At 35.0% G+C, this 20,734-nt stretch overlaps 1 protein-coding gene across 2 annotated transcripts in view; it reads left to right on the forward strand.

The window, feature by feature from the left end:
- Positions 1-20,734, forward strand: part of CTF18 (P-loop containing nucleoside triphosphate hydrolases superfamily protein) — a 175,254-nt gene that overhangs the window by 8,019 nt on the left and 146,501 nt on the right. The window contains exons 1-7 of one of the 2 annotated variants that reach the window (XM_089798074.1): positions 3,932-4,024; positions 4,295-4,356; positions 4,563-4,700; positions 4,909-5,196; positions 5,369-5,455; positions 15,532-15,633; positions 15,711-15,776. In XM_089798074.1, coding sequence (XP_089654200.1) covers positions 4,345-4,356; positions 4,563-4,700; positions 4,909-5,196; positions 5,369-5,455; positions 15,532-15,633; positions 15,711-15,776 — 693 coding nt within the window. In that variant the 5' untranslated portion in view covers positions 3,932-4,024; positions 4,295-4,344. Of the gene's footprint in view, positions 1-3,931; positions 4,025-4,294; positions 4,357-4,562; positions 4,701-4,908; positions 5,197-5,368; positions 5,456-15,531; positions 15,634-15,710; positions 15,777-20,734 lie in introns of those variants that run through there. The other variant, XM_089798073.1, reaches the window with a different exon arrangement.

Here is a 20,734-nt window from a genome sequence, read left to right on the forward strand (position 1 = left end):
TAAGACCATAGCCTAATTCAAATTAAGGAGTGGGTAGAAGAAGTCATTGTAAATTGAATAAATTAGTTAATAACATTAAGGAAACCAATGACCTAAAGAATTGTGATAAATTACGAGAGAAATACATACCAAAATTTAATTATTGGAAGAATTTAATAATATCGAGGAGGGACTTGTATAAATCCAATCCAATGGATTTGTCCCAATAAGATCAATTTTCTTTTGAGTAAAATTTCTAATTATTCTATTATAAATATCTTGTAATTGTATTTCAAAACTATTTACCCTGATCTTTTCCAAGAATGTTGTTACAGGAAGAGAAAGATTGAAATTCAGAGGGAGATTGACAATTGAGGCAACTTAAAAAGGGAGGTAGCATATAGAGGATATGATTCAATCAACCTTTAGTGATCTCGATCATATTGATTTAGAGGGAGTAAACCATGTTGTGATGGAATCTTCAGTGATTGATAAATTGTAACAGTCAAGAGGATTGTAATTCATGCAACTATGTGACTTTAAGGGGCCTACCTCTTGTGTACATCATGAGAAATTGGTGACTTAAATTGAACCATCTATGAGTCTTTCTCTTTGATAATTAAAACTTGACGTATGAGTTGTAGAGTCATTCAAGTTGCACAATCATACTCAATCAAGATATTGGCGTATTGTGGACAAGTTTGTGTTTGCTTCTACTATTAAGCTAAATGAATGTTTGGACTTTCAATGGATAAAAAGAGCAAGTTAGAACTTAGAAAGGAGTTATCATATTTGATACAAAATTGTTCAACACTATAAGAATAAGTGGACAAGATTATTTTAGAATGGAACATCTTGGCTCTAAAGACAGTTCAAGTGGGAATGGGACATTGACTATTATTCACCCCACAATGCAAAATTTCCACTTATTCTTATATTGTTGAACAATTTTGTATCAAATATGATAACTCCTTTCTAAGTTCTAACTTGCTCTTTTTATCCATTGAAAGTCCAAACATTCATTTAGCTTAATAGTAGAAGCGAACACAAACTTGTCCAGAATACGCCAATATCTTGATTGAGTATGATTGTGCCCACTTGAATGACTCTAACTCATACGTCAAGTTTTAATTGTCAAAGAGAGAGACTTGTAGATGGTTCAATTTAAAACACCAATTTCTCATGATGTACACAAGAGGTATCCATGTTACTTAACATTAAGGAGGATATGTAGGTGTGGACAACTCCTGAAGTTTGAGAGGTGGACAATCACATGGAACACCAAGAAAAACACTAGATAAGGCTCAAACTTAGACTTTTTGTGGACTCAACTTTAGCATCTTTTGTTACTTAGGGGATCAATGTAGGATGTCTTGGATTAGTTATAAATGATAGGGCAAATATGTCTAAGGCGCATAAAATAGAAACAATTCAAAGAGAAATGACATTGTATGTTTGAGTCACAACAAGTGAGATTTGTTTATTGATAAAGAGAAATTACAAAAAGAAAGTCCATAGATCATCTACTCTTCAATTACATGATTTACAATGAGGATGATGGTATACGTGAAAAATCTATCACAAACCACTTTTTATTGTTCTCTTTCTCTTTAAAGTTTACTTTTGTTATTTCACCAAGTCTTTGAGTTTTTGAATTTGAGGGCATATCAGAGATGGATTTCTCACTCAATTTATTAATAACTCCAAAGTCTAATTTTTTACTCAACTCTAGTGTGGATCATATAGGCTGTCACATTGATGGAAAACTCGCACTCGACAAAAACTCGCCGAGTCCCCAAAAACAAATCATAAAAAATTCGGCCAATTTTCAAAAAAAAACTTGGGGAAAATCTCGAGAACCTAAAAAACAACTAAGTTTAATATTTTTTTAAAAAATTCAATAAGAAGATGCATCCAATGAGCTAATTAATGAGAACGGAAAAGATACAAGTAGAGCTTAGATATATATCGATGCAAAGTGGGTACAAAACCACATTCTCGTGCACAATGTTGATGGCGAGAAGCAAAACAGTAAATGGTTTCTATAAAACTAGAAGTAAATACATCATTGAAGTTAGTTTCTATAACACTAAAAGTAAATACATCATAGCAAATAGTCTCTATGAAACTAGAAGTATATACATCATAGCAAAATAGTCCAAGGGTGATTTTGAACAATTTTAGTGTTGGAAAGTAATGCTTGCCTTGTGTGTGAGCAAGTGGTTGAGCTGAGTCTGTTAGGACTCTAGAATATAGAACTGAAACTAAGTTATTTATGAGAAAATGAGTTAGAATCATTAGAAAATCCATGTTCTAGCTTCAAGTTGACCTCAAATCCTAGATAGGTTGTATGAGATAACACTGCTAAAGGCATGCTGAATCCTGAAATTTGGCTAAGCCTACAATTTTTTGAAAACCTCCAAAATTTAGAATTTGTATTTTTAGTCCTATGAAGCTGAAATCTATCTCAAGCATCTTGACAGTATTTATACAAATATAACTTATAATTAAATGTTATATTTGCATAAATCCTCTTCCCAAATCTAGTAAAAACTAAGGGAGAGGTAAATAGAGGGTCTAGTCCTAGAAGTTTGTAATGGGCATGACTGTGCGTCCTCGCATAATTTTTCTAACTCAGTTTGTGGCTTGTCCTCCATCCTGGATGTAGCTCTGCCTTTAGCTTCTCCCAGCACTAGCAATGATTACAAATTCAAATCAATGTTATCCAACGTGAAACTAAATCTACTGCCCACCTCCATAGCCTTCCTATCCAAATCATTGGTGTCATCTTCTTGAAAAACCATCACAAATCCACCTCAAATCTGCCTCAAATCCATAGAAATCAGTTTGCAAGTGTTTGGAGTACAAGGGTTTGGAAGACTATTTTTGCCCTCTCAATAAAATAAAAGTGAATAAATGAGAAATGAAATTAACTTGGGCCATTTTTGCCTTTAAGTGCTGTTATAAGACTAAAACCTGGCAAAATCTCGGTGAGTACTTGGCCAGTTTTTATTAAAAAATTGGAGAGTTTTTGGTGCTAGTAAAAGTCTTAAAACTTGTTAGGCCATAAAACTTGGCCAGTATTACATCTCCGTGCAGCAGCTGTCATACCACTTTATGATCCTAACCATCACTTTTGTTACACTCCAGGAAGATTCTTGAATTTATGTTTTGTCCAGTGGTTTAGTGAAGATGTTTGCAACCGTTCTTCAATAGTGAGATGTAGGGGATCAATTGCCTTAGGTGCAGCTAATATACTTGAAGTGTTCGTATCTCACATCCATATGTTCTACCTATGCACAGAGAACTGGATGCTTTGCTATCGTATATGCACTCTAATCATGTATATGTAATGTTATTGATCCATTATGTGAATTTGGCAAGTCTTTAAGAATCCTCTGATGAAACACAATCTGTCCCAAGGCATCCCTAGTTGCGATGTGATCGTAATGCTGCTATTAAGTTTGCAATTTATCATGTTTCCTACAACATCAACCCACTACTACTGACACAATATGCATCAAATATCCAGTTGTAAACACGCTTATCATCCACACTTACACCATGGTTTGTATCTCAGTAGCCTACAAGCCTGAGATGCTTATTATAAATGTATTCAAAACATAAGCGTGAGATGCTTATTTTAAATGTATTCTAAAACATAATCTTTGGTTCCTTTTAAGATACTTGGGAGCAATGTCCTCCAGTTTGCCTACAACCTTCTCCAGGTTCACACACAAACTTGGTGTTAGGTTAGGTAGCCTGGAACATCAAATAGTATTGATTATAATGCAGAATAAAAGAGGCAAAATGCAATGTTCCCTCTCTGAAATAAGACTTAATAATAACTAATAATGATAAAAGTTAAATAGTAAATATAATATAATATAATCACAAGTTAATTAAGTTTAACGAAAGGCCAAGAGGACATTTCCATCATGTAAGGTGGCCGAAAGGGCACTTGCATTCTGTAAGGAGGTCAAGAGGGAACTTACATCATGTAAGGAGGCCAGGAGAGCACATCAATTAAGTTTTGAAAATTGAGGTAATAATTTAATACACATCCTTTATTTATTTTTTTATTGCCATTTTTTAAAAACAATTAGTCACCTCGAAAAAGTTTATCTCATTGTCTCACTTAATTTTTAAAAATCAAGTAATCTATTTGTAATCTCCTATCACATCCTTCACATGGAAATGGTGAATGTCTTTAGTGAGGACATTTTTTTATTGCTGTGGAGTTATGAAAACTGAATATTGTATGATTTTCAGTTTTCATAAATTTAATAATTGATCTAGTCTATCACTTTTGCAGGACTTCTGTCTGAGTCAATTCATGTTGTCATTGAAAGGGTTGAAAGAGATATGTTTGAACAGGTATATTCTGGCCATGTTTTTTTGAAGTTGTATCTCACTCATAAATCTTAATGATGAAAATATATATGAAAGAATATTCTGTTGATTTTTAAGACTCCTGCTTTTGGAAGTAACATTTCTCAACCAAGAAATTGTCAAGTGTCACAGAATTTGCTCAAGTTTTAGTTTTGTTGGACTAACTTATTAGCTTCTTTTTACTTTTGAAGGCTTGCCAAGCTACCGCAGAAGGTACAAGGGATGAAACTACTTTATGCTGCCAAACAACAAATGAGCAGCTGTGGGTGGACAAATATGCTCCAAAGTCATTTACTGAGCTTTTGAGTGATGAGCAGACAAATAGAGAGGTATGAATGTGTGCTCTACTGTTTTCTGTGTTCTATGTATAATCACACATATGCAACATAGTTGGCCAGCTGCAATTTTAAGCCATTTTTTGTTTATTTTTTAAAAACTGTTGTCACATAGAAGTTATCTGTGATAGGACTTGTTTTTTTATGTCACAGGTCTTATGTGAACGTTGTTTGTGAAAGGACTTGTGTTTTTTGTGCACAGGTCTTACGCTGGCTGAAGCAGTGGGATCGCTGTGTATTTGGCTATAAGAATACTCTGACCTCAAATGAGGTCCTATCTGCTTTAAAAAGACATTCTTTTCTTTCTCAAAGCAATGGATCGTATCGCAGCAAAAGCTTCTCATATAAGGACAGTGGGGGAATTCAGACAAGCAAGGCACAAGATGGTTTTCAAAAGATGAGCAATTTCAGTCATTCAAAAGAAAATAATGCAAATATTTCTGGTCAATTAAAGAAGCAGCAAGCTGATGATGACCGGCCAGATGAAAAGGTGTTAACAGGCCAAGATGTGTAAAACATTCTAATGTGTTAGGTCAAGATGTGCTATAAGTTCTAATATGTTAGGTCAAGTTGTGCAGAATTTTCAACATGTTAAACAAATAATTGTTGGTGTACATGGAGTCTCAACAAATTTTTAATGAACTGGATGCCAATTTTTCCAGGTTCTTTTACTATGTGGGCCTCCAGGTTTGGGAAAGACTACTCTAGCTCATGTTGCTGCTAAGCATTGTGGATATCATGTAGTGGAGGTATGTTCTTAAGGCCTATGAGACGTATTTCAATTTTCAAAAATCTAAAAGCTTTTTCAAGTATTTATTTGGCTTTGATATCTAAAAGATTTTGGAGCCTGTCTGAATAGATTGTGAACTGTTCCTACCCACTTTGTTCAATGTTTATGTTAGCTACACATATTTTCTTGGGTTTGTAAAATGGAAGAAGGAAATCCATCATTTCTTGTATTTATTCAAATCTATTATGCCAATTGTTGTTTTAAAGTCAATTTGGTTATGAAGCACAGGCCTTGTTGAAATCATTCACTTGTCTCTTGGAATATTTTGTGGAATGCCAATGATTCTTTATTGGGAGCTACATATGATGATCCTTACAGCACCAATATTCATGTATTTATTCTCTCTATATCTTGTAATGATTGTAATAAGCACCTCAATTTCTTATTTTGAAATTTGTAATTGGATCAAAGCTACAACACAATTTTCTATCACATTTTGATCATCCAATTCTTGAGATGGACAAGGTGAGAGCATATAGTGTATAGGACGTCACCCAATTATTAAAAATGGAGCAACGTGAAGTGATCTAATTAACTAATCAGGCAAGGTGGCAAAGCTAGCCAGGTCTACAATTCTTTAGTGCAGTATGCTTGATTCAAGATCTGAAAGGAAACACTCCCACACTTATTCAGTGGAGTGTACAATTGCAATAAACATAATCACTTCTTGCTTATTCGTGAGAGTGCAACTACAAAAAGAACTATCACTTCTTGTGTATTGACTGTAGTGCAAGTATGCAAGCATATCATTTCTTATCTATTCAAAGGAGTCTGCAAATACATCAAGTAAAACAGACACACAAGGTTGCAATCTGTGCTTTTTTATGCTTGTTCAGTGGACTGTGCAGTTACAGTAATATGCAATGATGAAATCACTAGTGGCACTGCCATCCATAGTATTATAGGATTAGATCAAATGCATTACAAACATCCATAAAAAATTGATTGTACAATATGCTTATATGAAGTGCTGATCACAAATGTTTGACTGCCGCAACAACCTAAAATGAACCAAATGACATAGGTAAGCAATGTACTCAGGTACACAACAAAGATATACCTCTAGCTCTGATATAACACTTTGTTCTTGCTCGTAAACTGGCAAATCAGAATAGATCCTCTGTTGGTGACACTCAAGAAACACTGCATGCAAGCATATTAACATACCGAACTGAAAATATCAACTAGTACACTACTTTCTATATAACATTTAGAACTTTTACTTTCATATAGCATTTCTCCTTAGATTATTGCATTCTACTCTTCAATGTTGTGACAAGGCTTGGCTACATGTTCTGCACATGCTAAGGATTTCATTCTGTCACAAGGTATATCTGGTTCATGCTCCTTGAGTCTTACGTGAAATGCTATCCTATTTTAATTGATACGAAGGTGGCCACACATACATTGAATAGGTAGACACCACACTTCAATTTTAGTTTGAAAGGTCTTTAGGAGCATGCTGAAATCTGTAAAAGACTCCTTTGAACCAACTTTAAGTTTTGTGTCCTACCATATTAAGTTTTGACTGTGTGTGGCTTTCCTTATATCAGGGAGATTAGGTGATTTTTCCAACTACGATTCAAAGAGTGTGGAGCCTATATGCCTTGTGACCACTTGAAGTCCTTAGCCTTATCATAAATGAGCGTGTCTTCTCACAACATTCATTTGAAGAATGTGTTGTCCTGCATTTTGTCACCACAAGATGTAGGTAATAGTACTAAACTTTTTTTAACTTAGTTTTGTTTTTCTTTGAGTAAGTTCATTATGTAATTGGATAACATTGATCAACTATTCGACCCTAATTAATATAATGAATCCTTTTATTGAAGGCTTTCGTCAAGTCTTTTTCTTTTCTTTGTTTGTTGAGCCCATGTTTGATTTTGAAGCCTTCAACGTTCTTTTCGCTTTTTTGAGTGTGTGGTTGTTAGCTTTTGGTCTTTTGGTTTTGCTCGAATCATTGCTTTCAGTTTTCTTGTCAATTTGATCTTTGAGCTTGATCGGAGTTAGCAATCAAAATGCATGATTATTTAGTGGCCTCTCTAGGTGCAACTGCATCATTTTAAAAAATCATGTTATATTTTAATGCCGACTTTCACTTTTTGAAAAATATAACTTAAAATCACATTATGTAATGTTTTAAAGTTACTTTATCATTTAAAGTAACTATAGTGCATTTTATGTTATATTTTTAAGTTGAGTTGCTTTTTAATCTTTGACTTAAGTGACTATATTAACTATATAGTTTGATTTATTTTTGGAGTAAGTTTATGTTTTAATTTAAAATGTATAAATTAATTATTACTTTTGAAATGATATTTGCTTATAATATGTTATTTCTATTATGCAAATGTTATTTTTGACCCATTTAAGTGGCATTTCTTCAAAAGTCAATTAGACATGTGCTTAATCATTCACTTGAGTTGTGCAATTACATGTCTTTCAACCCATTTACATGTAAATATGCAAATGTCTCTAGAGACCATAATTTTGAACTAAAAGGGCATTTTTAAACACTTAAACATGTAAATGCATGTATTTTGAAATGTGCAGAGACCCTTTAAGAGTGAGACTTGCATATTTGAGTCTTTTTAAAGTATGCAATAACCTCTAGAGAGTGCGATTTTGCATTGTAGACATGTTTGAACAAGTTTTTGAAACATGTAATGTGCTCCCAAGAGTGCGATTTGCATGTGGAAGCCAAAATATAAGTTTTTAAAATATGCAAATGCACTCCTAGAGTGCAATTTGCATAAGAAGTCGAGTCACATGCAATTTAAAATGTGCAATGCCTCCTTTAGAGTGCGATTTGCCTAGGAAACATATGCAAATGCAATAATAGAACTCAATTTTGAAAATTGAAAGGAGAATGTCCATGCATTTGCTCCTCAAGAACACGTTTTTGGTTGAAATCTCCAAATCCGCCCATTCCAAGGCTTGGAATTCCTCTACCTAGGATTGTTTTTGCATTTGAATGCATTTGGCGTTCAAATCCATGTAAAAAAGGATGCATTTTGTGAGTATTTGAAGCCATGTTTTGGAGAGAAATGTCCAGATTTAGGGCATTTTTGATCATGTTTTTCTCCAAGAAGAATCTGTTGAAGGTTTTTATACATGCATTTGTCATTTACGATCACATTTTTGCCCTCCTTACCAAAAACTTTTTTTTTGAGGCAGATTGGGATCATGTTTTCACAAAAAATGTAAACATCCCTCCATTTGCATATTTTGCAAAAACGTTTTGTGTATTGAAGTTTGAAGGGCAGGTTTTTGGCTTCCAAGGGTAAAACGACCATTCAATGCCCATCGATATCCATTACTTGCAAGTGTGGAGGAAGTCAAATAGTTGTTTGTGAATTTGGATTTGGAGGAGAATTGGTCTTCAAATCTATAAATCTTGCTATTTTGGCTCTTTGATCTCCTAGTAAGTGAACATTTTCAATCTTGCTCATTAATTCATGCTTATCTTGCTAATTTCTTTTGTATATTTTAGCTTGATATTGCACATTTGTTCAAAGGTATATCATGAAAAATGCATTTTGCCTTTAAATATGATTAGAACTTTCACTATTTGGATTTTCCCCAAACTCCAAATTCGAATTTGCACTTGAAAGCAACTTGCTTGTTAGCATGTTGGAGTCTAAGACCAAAGGTATGTGTTTGTTTTGTGCTTGTTTTCATTGTTTGTTTGCTTGCTTTCTTGTTTTTCTTCTTGTTGAAGAAGTTGCAAAAAGAACTTAAGTATTATTTCACTTCACTCCATTTTTCACCTTTTCATGCAAGTGCATCATTTCACTTTGCATCCACCATTACATGTCAAAGCACATTGCATCCATTCCTTTCATATGCACATTCCAAGAGATATTACATGTAGTTCCATCCTCCATTCGCATTTACATATAATCTCACTCGCCATCCTCATTTACATGTAATCTCATCCTTCATATGCGTTTATATGTAATCTCATTCTTCGAACCTCATTGCATGATTGCATCAAGTCAAGACTACATGTAAATCACTTTACATGTAATGGCATTCAGAGAACTCAATTTTGACTAAAGACCACACTTTTAAAGTCAAAAGTTGCATTCCCATGCGTCCCACTTTCATTCCTCAAAGCATTTATATAAATATGTATCCTTCACCTACATGTTTCCATCTCCTCGAATCACATTTCAGTCTTTGCATATGCCATTTGAAGATTATTACACAAGATCTTTGAGTATTTGATTCATATTCCGAGCATTTTGCCCTTCTAGATCCTTTGTTGCTGATCCATAATTGGCGTCTTTATGGAATGAATAGCCTTTGATGATGTGTTTACATTTTTGAATTTTCATGTTGTAGCATAAGATATGACCTCATCCTCGAAATTTGAAGGAATGATGAATTACCAATACGACAAAGAGTTAGGTCATGTGATTGCATCTCAAGTTTCATCACCTCTTGGTGATGTTTTTGACACAGAGATTAGGCATGTTGAAATGGCTGATTTCTTACAAAGGGTCGAATCTCTTTCAACTCATAAATGAAACACATCAAGAAGAGTAATATTCACTTGGTATCTACTTTCCCTATGGCTGCCTTGGAACCAGAATTTATTTTGGGTTGTGTGCGAAATTTCAGTCCAAAGAAAAAGACAATAAAAGATGCAGATGGAAAGCTTATCATTAGCCTTGACCCAAAGGTTATTGAATAGATCTTTAAAGTTCTTCAAAAGAGTGCATAGACTTGTCAAAGGATATGCCTTTGGAGTTATGGATTGAAAAGAGGGTAGATTCTTTGAAATATATAAGTGCATACTGGTTAAAGTTTAGAAGAAGCAATTTTTCAAGATGACCTAAAACCATTCATAGGTCAAACTTCAATTCAAATTGCAAAGGCTTAGTAACTCTTGTTAGTAGGATATGCGGTCTCAAAGATTCCAGTGACTTCAAGCCATGGATGTATAAATTCGTTCTCCAAATCTTTGATAGTGAAGAACCTGTCTTTTGGGGAGAACTTATTAGTACTACTATTTGTGAGAAATTGCTTAATGTAGGAACCTTGACGCCATTCTACATGAACTCCTACCTGGTTTACATAGTCGCATCCATGGGATCTTTCTCGGGTCTTTCCACCAAAGTAGATCGGTTACAACTACAAGTTCCTAACTAGGACTACTATGATCAAATCACCTTGTCGCATAGCAAATATCACTACAAGAGAGTCCAGGATGCGTTTTTTTGATATTTTTGGTGTTTGTTTGATAAATAGCTAGTAATCAAGTGAGTGTTAGATGAAGCTTGGAAAAGGGTTCATCAATTTGGTGCTATCTTTCTATAGTTTCCAACTTTTACTTATTTGAGGGTTGGCTATTTCAAAGGAGAGCTATATACTTTGCCAATATGTGCTACAGATAAGGTCATTCTAATGGAACTAGCCAAACAACTCATGGAAGTGTAGTCATAACAAAATGCTCAACATAGGCCAGGATTTGGTATCACTACAGCCAAACCCTTGGTAATTGGTCAGTATATGATCAATTCAGTCTACACGGCAAGGAATATGGAGGCAAAACTTCAACTTATCATGTTAAAGAGGTTCAAGGATAGGTATGATTTTGATTATCGAGGGATGTACTCAATGATCAAGAGAGCATTCACCCATGTCCATCACATAGAGGACATGGATTGACTTGCGCACGAAGCTGGATATGATGAGAACGGACTACCGTAGACTCACATTGCAGCAGATCATAGATATTAACATGTTAGAAATCCCATCCAATCTGTAGATTGAACATGATGGTAATATTCTTGATCCAGAATTCCAATCTGCTAGTTTTGAGAAGCAGTGTCCTTTCCCTATACAGTGGCAATAGAAAGAAGGTGTCTCCATTTTTGATAGATATCAATTTATCTTGGTATGCCAATAAATGGTTAAAAATCAAAGGCCTAAAAAGGGCGAATCCCAAGCTCAAGGTAGACTATGGTAGTTTTGGACCACGTGGAAGGAAATCCCAATTAGAAATTTCAAGCAAAGATGGTGCATCTTCATTGATTTCAGCTAAATCCCTTAAGTTTAAGTTGAAAGGTGGAAAGGGGTCGAATTTATCTCAAGAGCCCTCTCAAGCACCAATTCAGGAAGAAGAAGAAGTTGAAGAAGAAACTACACTTGAAGAAGAGAAAGAAGGAGATGTTATGATCATATCTCCTCCATGACCAATAAATCAGCGAGGTCCATCTATTCAGGAAACACCTATTCTAGGTATGATAGATGATGACGTGGATTCATTCTCCATTTTTTTCACATCTACCATCCCTGCCTCGAAGGTGAACACATTGGCGCTTCCTATCTCTTGAGTGGTTCCTCTTCTCACAGCTAAGCAGTGTGAGAAATTTGGGGAATATGTTTGAAGATTTGCCAACATTCATTGAAGGTCAAGTTTCCCAATTTTATACTTCAATAATTGGTCTTGAAGCATTAATGGCACAATCTTCTCATTAGACACCTCTTGGTACAATAGTACAAATTGAAGCATGCTCAATCACCATGGAAATACAACCAGGATCAATGATAATGGTTGCTATTGTCCCTGATTCATCAGATGAAGGTTTTAGTTTGCCTGCTTGGTTGGGCAAGATTACTATGAAGAGAAGGTTACTACCCCCAGATAATCTTCCTATCAAGAAAAGTAAGTCTAAATCTTTGAAAGATAAGATTGTTTCAAGGATCGTAGTTGATTTTGATAAGACTAAGTTTGTGGAGGTTCTCGAACCAATGGTGGACTAACCAGTTGAAGAACTTAACCATTCGGATTACAAGTTCACCAAAATCAAACTTGGTAAGCAATCACAGTTAGGTTGTCTATAAGATGCTCATCATGTACTTACTAATGTATCAAAGAGTAATCACGAGTTGCGGGAAAAGAAGAATCAACTCAAGCAGGAGATTGCTCGCCTAAACGAGGTTATTCAAAAACAATCTTCGCAAGCTAAGTAGTTTCTGTCTCCAACTTATCCATATCATTTGCCACCCTCTTAATGTCTTGGATGTTTTAGCAGCAGTGGAGTCCTTGGTATAGGCTCTAGTCTTTCTGCTAGTGCAAATTGGGTGTCCCTAGGGGAATCCTTCTCATCAACAATCTAAATCATGGCTCTGTCATTATTGGAACTTTCCAACTTCCCTAAGAGGATCTTGAGATGTTCATTAGATGCCCTGAAGACTTTGTAGCTTTGGTCAGCTATGCTCTTCAGTGCATTCTCCATGCTGGCATACTTATTTTCCAGCAAAGTGATCTTATCATCCAACCCCTTGTAGTCAACAACCTCCTTGTCTTTCCCAATCATGTCCACATTATGTCCTTAAATTCATGGAAGGACCATTTGATAGCTTTATAGAAATCCAACACACTGTTTCTGGTGATTAAAAAAACATCTAGGCCTTGTTCCTTGCTGGTGTCACTCAGTATAAGCATCGAGGGGTCAATAAGCTGGTCCAAATTAACATTACCCTTATCCTTGGCATTGGTGGTGATATTTATCTTTTGCCTAGGAACCCTAATCATCAATTTGTCCATATCCACAATAGTCCATTCCTTAGTTTCCTTAGCAGAGGGAATATCGTCCTTAGGAATGTCAGCTTGCACAGGAACAAAACCCCCATCATCCGCCATATTGTGAGAGGGGCTAGAAACATCCTTGGTAATCTCCTCCAGGATCTTAGCCTTACTTTGAGGATGAGGTTTCTTCTTCTTACTCTGCTCCTCACTCTCGTCTATGTCAGTGTTCATATTAGGCTCATCTTCATTGTAATCTTCATCAGAGGAGACCTCACCCGTTAGATTCTTTTTTTTCTTCTCCGAATTCTTGTTACTTTTAGGCGTAGCCCTTTTCTAATACCTTTTTTCTTATTGCTCTTCCCTTCCTCCAAATCAGAGTTACCACTAACCTCAATTTCAGAAAAATTGTCATCATTAAAAGACTTGGATGCTTTTGTTTATTCTCGTCACTTTAATACTCGTAGTCAAAGACGTAAAGAGATAATAGGGGATAGACACTCTTATTATGGCTGAAATGATTCAACATAACAAATGGTAGGTACACGCCTCGGAGAAAGGCCCATCTAGAGTGACATAATAAGTAATAGCCCTAAGGACCATCCTCCAAATTTTCTTAATAGAGCTAGAGGAGTAGTAAGTTTTGCTTAATTTCACTAAAGCCTCTCTTTCCTCTTCATCCTTAGGGAAAATGTTCACAACCAAATAAGAGAATTTCCTATCCCTATAAAACTTCTTCCCCATCGTTGGGATGCTAGTCACTTGGGAAATCAATTCCTCATTCACAGTAGCTTCCTACCTTGAATAACAAGGGATCCCTCTACCCAATTCTTGTGAAAGAGTCTAGTAACAAAAGGACTACCTCCATGAAGATATTCCATAAAAGTGGTAAGGCCTCTGGACTCTAGAATCTCCCATAACCCCTTCCTCTTTTTGCAATTGTCATAGGAAACATGCTCTCATCTTCTCCCCTGTTTGCCCATGTTAGCAGAGACCTCTTTTCTAACCGGAAAAACAAAAGCAAAGTAGGCAATGAAATTGGCAGGGTAATCCCAAACAAGTAAAGTAGGGTTTATAAAAAACAACCACAATCAAGATGAGCCAAAAAGCATGTGGAGGAAATAGGTAATAATTACCATGTCTACTGTCAGGACAGATCGTTTTCCTTGTTATCATAAAAAATCCACTTCAAAAATTGAAATTAGTCATTTCCAAGTATACCATATTTGTTGTGGATTTTATCATAATTAATATTGGATTTGACATCATTTGGAGGATCTAGTTCATGCTGCCAAATCATATACCTATTAGATCTGACTGCCATGTTGGCCAAAGAGTCCGCTACGGTATTTGATTCCCTATAGATATGAGTTATGTTTGTTCTTTCCATTGAATTAAGAATATCCACAGCATTGGAGATAATGTTTGAGATTGTCCAAGAAGGATTACTCAACCCTTTCAAACATCTCACAATGTTGTTCGAATCACCTTCAAGCCAAATTTTGGTAAAACCTAGGTTCTTTGCCAACATTAGAACTTGAAGAGCAAACATTGCCTCTTCATAGTGGTTAGTCTTTTTTTCCAAGTGTAGTGCTACCAAAGAAATGCATTGACCAATATGATTTCTTATCACTCCCCCACACCTAGACAAATTTTTAGTGGTTTGTTATTATATATTGCTATGAGGTTTTTTTGAACTTAATTTCTAGTGAAAATATGCATTTAGTTATGGTTTTTATATGTTTTTGTATGAAAACCCAAATCAAACTCAACTCCCACTTTTTTAATTTAACTTGTGAACCTCAATCTGAATCAATACTAGGGCTATTATCTTAGGGAAGAAGCTTTTGCCACTATAAGCTGGCTTTTTTGGATATGCAAAGGGTGCTGGTTTCATCTTTGAACCTATAATAAGCGATATTGACTTTTAGTTCACTTTAGACAATTGTGGTAATCAAAGTTTGTCATGTAATTCAATAATGTGCTAGCTATTATGTTAACCTATAAATAATGATAGGTTTGACACAACAAAACCCAATTTGAGCAGTAGGAAAGCTAGAAAGACAATGTAGAGTTGGGGATTGTCTTGGGTGTGAGAGAATGTGAAATTTTCAATAAATTCTAAACAAATTGCACATCCTGAATTGGTTACAAATGTGTATGCCACTGCTGCTATCAATAAACATTTTTTGATTTTGGGCAAGTTCAAACATGTAGACGTGAGCTTGATATGCAATGCTTGAAACAAAGAGTGCTTGGATAGGCATATCCTACATTTCTATTTATTCTTGGAATCATATTCAAGCCTAATGCAGGGTTTATCGACAAGATGAGAGCACATTTAGCTTTAGGCTTCACAAAGTTGTTTTAGTTGAATATCCATTCATAACAATAATTAGATCTCTCTAATTGCTGAAAAAAAGCTCATATTGGTGTCTTGTGTAACTTTGTTTATCTTCTTCAACAAAATTGATTTTGTTTTCATTTGAATTCAGATAAATGCAAGTGATGACCGTAGTGCATCAATAATGGAGAGAAAGATTCTTGATGTGGTGCAAATGAATTCTGTCATGGCTGATTCCAAGCCAAAGTGCTTGGTAAGTTTTTGGTTATATTCTTCAGAAATTCTTTCTATGCCTTAGATCTAGTCTGAGAAATGGTGCTTCCTTTGCAGGTGATTGATGAAATTGATGGTGCCCTTGGTGATGGGAAGGGTGCTATTGAAGTTCTGCTAAAGATGGTACACATTTGTAGATAGTCTTGACATTTTATGTTAAAATATGTTTAATCTGCATAGTCTGTGGTACAATTTTCTTAATTTTGTTATTAAAATTTGTGTTTGGTTTAGACTAATTGTTGAGTCATTTCAGTTTACAGTGAAGAAAAAACAATTCAAATTTAGAAGGATACATTGCAGATATGTTATTAGTACAGATACGGATGAATAAATATCTTATTGGCATAAAGCTTATGTCAGTCATCATGTGATATTTCTGTCTTCCTGCTGGAAATGAAACCCACTAATCTATGGCTTCAAGCCTACAGAAAGTTCTGCAGTTTTGATGTTACTCTTGAGCGTCCACAAACAAAACAGCTGGGACATGGGTTGGGAGAAGAGGGTAGTCATTCTGGCAAGAAATAGTAACATCAGTATACATGAAAATTTAAAAAGATGAAGACATACAAGCAACTCAATATCTGTCATAAGACTATACATAAACATAAATTTATAAGTAGCAACATAATTTCTTATTCAATATTTCACATCAGAAGCATAAAAATGTATTCTCTAAAGCCAGATGAATAACATTGTAGCAGTTTAGTTAAACAACAGTTGGGTTCAACATTTTACCTTTGCAATAAAGGAGATTACAAATATGAAAATGTCATGAAAGCATAATAGTCATACATTTATACTAGTATCTGTATGGTCCACGTATGAAAAACAGTGGAAGCATATGCTCTAATAGATATCCTTTTAAATACCATTTGGTATCTTTCTTTTTGCAGATCAAGAATTGTCTGCAGAAATTGACAATTGTTTGGCTGCTATGTTCAATTTGTGTGTTGATTATAACGCCCATCAACAGGGTCCCTACATGATCCTTAAGAATCTCAATTCACAACTCATCTTTTCCATATCTCAGGGACTTCCAAAATCCCACTTCTTGAGAGGACCTGGCTTTTAATCAGGATTTGGTTGACATGATTTCTTTTAAATAAAACTCAGGATCACTTGAAAATCACAACTAGATTGAAAACCTTAATAAATAAGAGATTTCAGTAACTCTATCTTAGAAGAAGTGAGCTCTATCACTATTTCATTACCATATACCTATGAAATTAAGACTCATGTATGCAAGGATTGAGAAAATTGAGGATTATAATCAAATATTGCAAAAATTATGTAATATCTTCCTAGGATATTTTCTTGAGGAATTTACCAATATTTTGCACGAATTAATGCAATCATTCTTGCAAACTGATTCATTTCCGTCAACAAATAATGCTAAATGTCATATAATATAGGATAAAAATAAAAATCTGGATTTTAGTACCTTTATTCACAATTTCATGCAGCAGTGAACTCCGTCATGAATCCACCTCAAAGTTGAATAGGGTTTCCATCCAATTAACTTAATTGCCAAGGATTTATGTCCTAATAATTCTGGACCAATAGTTTAAAGTGTCTAGAAGTATCCAAGAGAACAATAACCAAAACATAAACCAAGAGTAACCAATCATAATCAAAATGAGCTTTTCCATGTTCTTTAATGGTAGATCCTGTGGCCCTTCATATTCCCTCTGCCCCTCTCTTGGATCTAAAAGCATCCAAGAGAACAATAACCAAAACATAAACCAAGAGTAACCAAGCATAATCAAAATGAGCTTTTCCATGTTCTTTAATAGTAGATCATGTGGCCTTTCATCTTCCCTCTGCCCGCCTCTTGGAATTCCTTTTCTGTCTCTTATTTAACCCCTTCTTTTAATTTAAAATGACTTAATTAATATTCACTTAGTTCTATTGAAGTCATTTTAACACGTTATTGTCATTTAATTTTTCAATGTTCTAAAAAAGAGGGACATTACAGGCCTTCTTTCTTAGAGATTGCTTGTCCTCAAGCAATCATGAATATACTTACCAATACCAGGATCCCATATAAATCTACAAGCAACTCTATGACACGTTCTGGGACAGCTGAAATCAGAACCTGCCGCATTGTGAAGCAATATTTTTAAATGTAATTCTTTCATTAATAAGATCCCTGGATCTCAAGGCCAGTTTGAAGAACTATTGCTCCTGTCAATTGAAGTCTTCTGCTCGTTGTTAGATTTACATCTCTCTAACCCATCATAACTGTTATCGAGAAATTGCAATATGAAAATCTTGTAGGCTACAAAACCTCTTCCTGAATGAGAGTACATCTCATTCCATGATGAAGTATAACCCTCCTTATACCAACTACAATTTCTTCTTATTTCTCATCATAAGCATTTTCAACTCATCAACTCTTGGGCTGAAAGAAAAATGATATATACTCCTCACAATGCAATCAAGCTGATAAGTATCACCTCCTTTTGATAATGGCTGTTGCTCACATCTATTGGACTCATACCCATCATGCTTTTGCTGCTCTACTCTGTCAAAGCTATAGTCTGAAGGTCTGTTATCACATAAAAAAAAGTTTGCAACCCTGCTGTAACAAATGGTATCAGCATTATTAAAACTGAAAATCTGATTTTTGGCCTCTTTAAGAACGCATTTCCTGTCAACTGCTCGTAAGAACTTGTTAATGTACATTTCCTATATTTAAAAATGGCCTTATGTAGCATTCACCATCATGCCATTAACTCCTAGCTTCTCTGAAAAACCATTGAAGAAAATGGATTCATACTTATAGCTCTTTTGATAGCAATGAATTCTTGAAACAAGCAGTGCTTCCTTCCAAGATTACTTGCATAGAGTATATCAATCTTTTTATGTTAATCAAAACCAAACAACATAGTGACATACTACCTTTCGAACTGATGTAGTTCTCATTATCTTTGTCTTGTTTAAGGTTCTCAACTCTTTCTACATTGAAAGATCACTAATCCTTGCTGTCCCAAGACTCAGACTACTTAAAAATCTTTCTTTATAGTCTGACATAGTAACTATTTTATTGCTGCAAATTGAATCATCATAGGAACATTGGTCATTAGAATTCTTGAGTTTGTCTCCTTGCTGGTCTGTTTGATATTTATTAACATAATGCGCCTCATTTGAATAGTGATAGTTGGAAACATTATTCTCACAAAGTATATATATATTCCTTGAACAATCTGTATAATCTGCTTGGTTTTAAAATTAATTCCATCTTCCTTTGGAGTGGCTGCAATAGAAGTCTGATTTTCAGCCTCGCCTAATGAATTCTGAGCTCTTAACTATAGACAAATTTCATCCATTTTATTATCCTTGTTATTTACCAAAATGATTTCAATATCCCTATCTTTGATCAACTTCAAATAATCTAATTTCATCTTTTTTAGTGCTTCTCTGATTGTGTGAAGGTGTGCATTACCGATTCCACTCGTAGTTGGCACACTCGCAGATTAATCTGTGATTTTCCATTATTTGCTGAGTTAACCAGCTGGGCGAGTTTTTGGCGGAACAAATCGCGAATTTTAAAACTTGGCTCCCAAGGAAAAATTGCTGATTACTTGCAGGGTTTTTGGCGAGTTTTTAATTAAAACTAGTCTGCACATGCAAGGTGATGATATAGGCAAAAAAGTGATTTTTAGTTTGCCAGTTTTCATTTGTTTGTTTAGACTTTAGAGGCTTCAGGAGGGGAGAGAAGAAGGGTTCGGAGGCATTCTTAGGTGATTGCAAGTTATTGAAGGTGGATTTGCAAAACAAAGGTATAAAATTTTTTTTTGGCAGTTCTTAAGGATCCCAAGTTCTCCCGAGTTTTTTTTTTAAACATTGGCTGATTTTTTCCCGAATAAACTTTTAGGGGCTTGGTGAGTTGTTGCCGAGTGACAGTTTTCCAACTATGATTCCACTCACCATTCCCTTTTCCCTTTACTCAATTTGAACTTCCCAAATAAGATTTTTGATTTTTTTTGTGTACCATTAAAATGTACCAGGGCTGCAACAACCATGTCCTATGCGACCTTTAGCTTATCTTTCAATTATATGTTAGAAAATCCTCATCTAGAAATAAATTTTCTGATTGGTCCTTCAAATCAGCCTTTTTAGTGTCATCATCTTGGCCTAGCTCATGCACACAAGCTTGGACAATCCTTTGGTTGGAAGAAATTTTATGTCTGGCACTGTTTTCAGATTTATCAAATGCATTTTCCTCCATCTCTAAATGCATGGCCACATCTGCTATTATATCATCATTTTCAAATGATGATATCATCATGAGATCCATTTTCTTTCTTCGAAACATCGTGAAACTTCAATATGTTATCTTTTTGAATAAAAACATCCACATCAAAATGTTTGTCAATAACAACTTCCAAGTCACCAAATAAAAGGCTTGTATATCCCTTACCTATAACCACAACTGAGTCCATCTCCTTGCAAGCTTTTGTGTTATTTTGTTAGAACAAAACTGTTGGATTTCTATCTTCTTCAATGCTATTCCAAACTTCTTTGGCTGACTTGGCTTCCTTATTGCGTAGGTGTCCAAGTTTACTAGCATGTGAAACAAATCTGCTCCATTCTCATTTGGCTCTTACTCGTTTTGGATGTTACTGGAACTTGTAAGCCCATTGATATTAGTTCATTTCAAGGCATGTGCTCCTTGGAACCTTTCAATTTAATGCTCAATCAATCCCTTTGATGTGAGGTTTTATGTAATGTCCCTTCTTTGGGGACATTAGAATTATTAAGAAGGAATGAATTTTCAATTTTAAATTTGACTATGTAAGCTGGAGATTTATTATTAAAGGTCAAATTAATATTCCATGTGGGGACAAGGAGGAATAAGACGGTTTATCAAAGAGAAGTTGAAGAGTCACCAGGAATAGGATGAAGGCTAGAGGGAAGTCGAAGAGTCTTAGTTTTGTGATTAAAAGGGGATAAAGACTCATGGCTGAGCATGCTTAATTTATTATTCAGTTCAGTTTCTTCTCTTGCGAGAGTCTCAGAAAGCTTCAGCTTTTAGCTAGTTGGAGGACGTAACCCCTCATGCTAGCAGATAGTGGATG

Source organism: Cupressus sempervirens, chromosome 8, assembly GCF_028749045.1.
Source record: "Cupressus sempervirens isolate cs-2001-9-10 chromosome 8, ASM2874904v1, whole genome shotgun sequence".
NCBI classification, from domain to species: domain Eukaryota; kingdom Viridiplantae; phylum Streptophyta; class Pinopsida; order Cupressales; family Cupressaceae; genus Cupressus; species Cupressus sempervirens.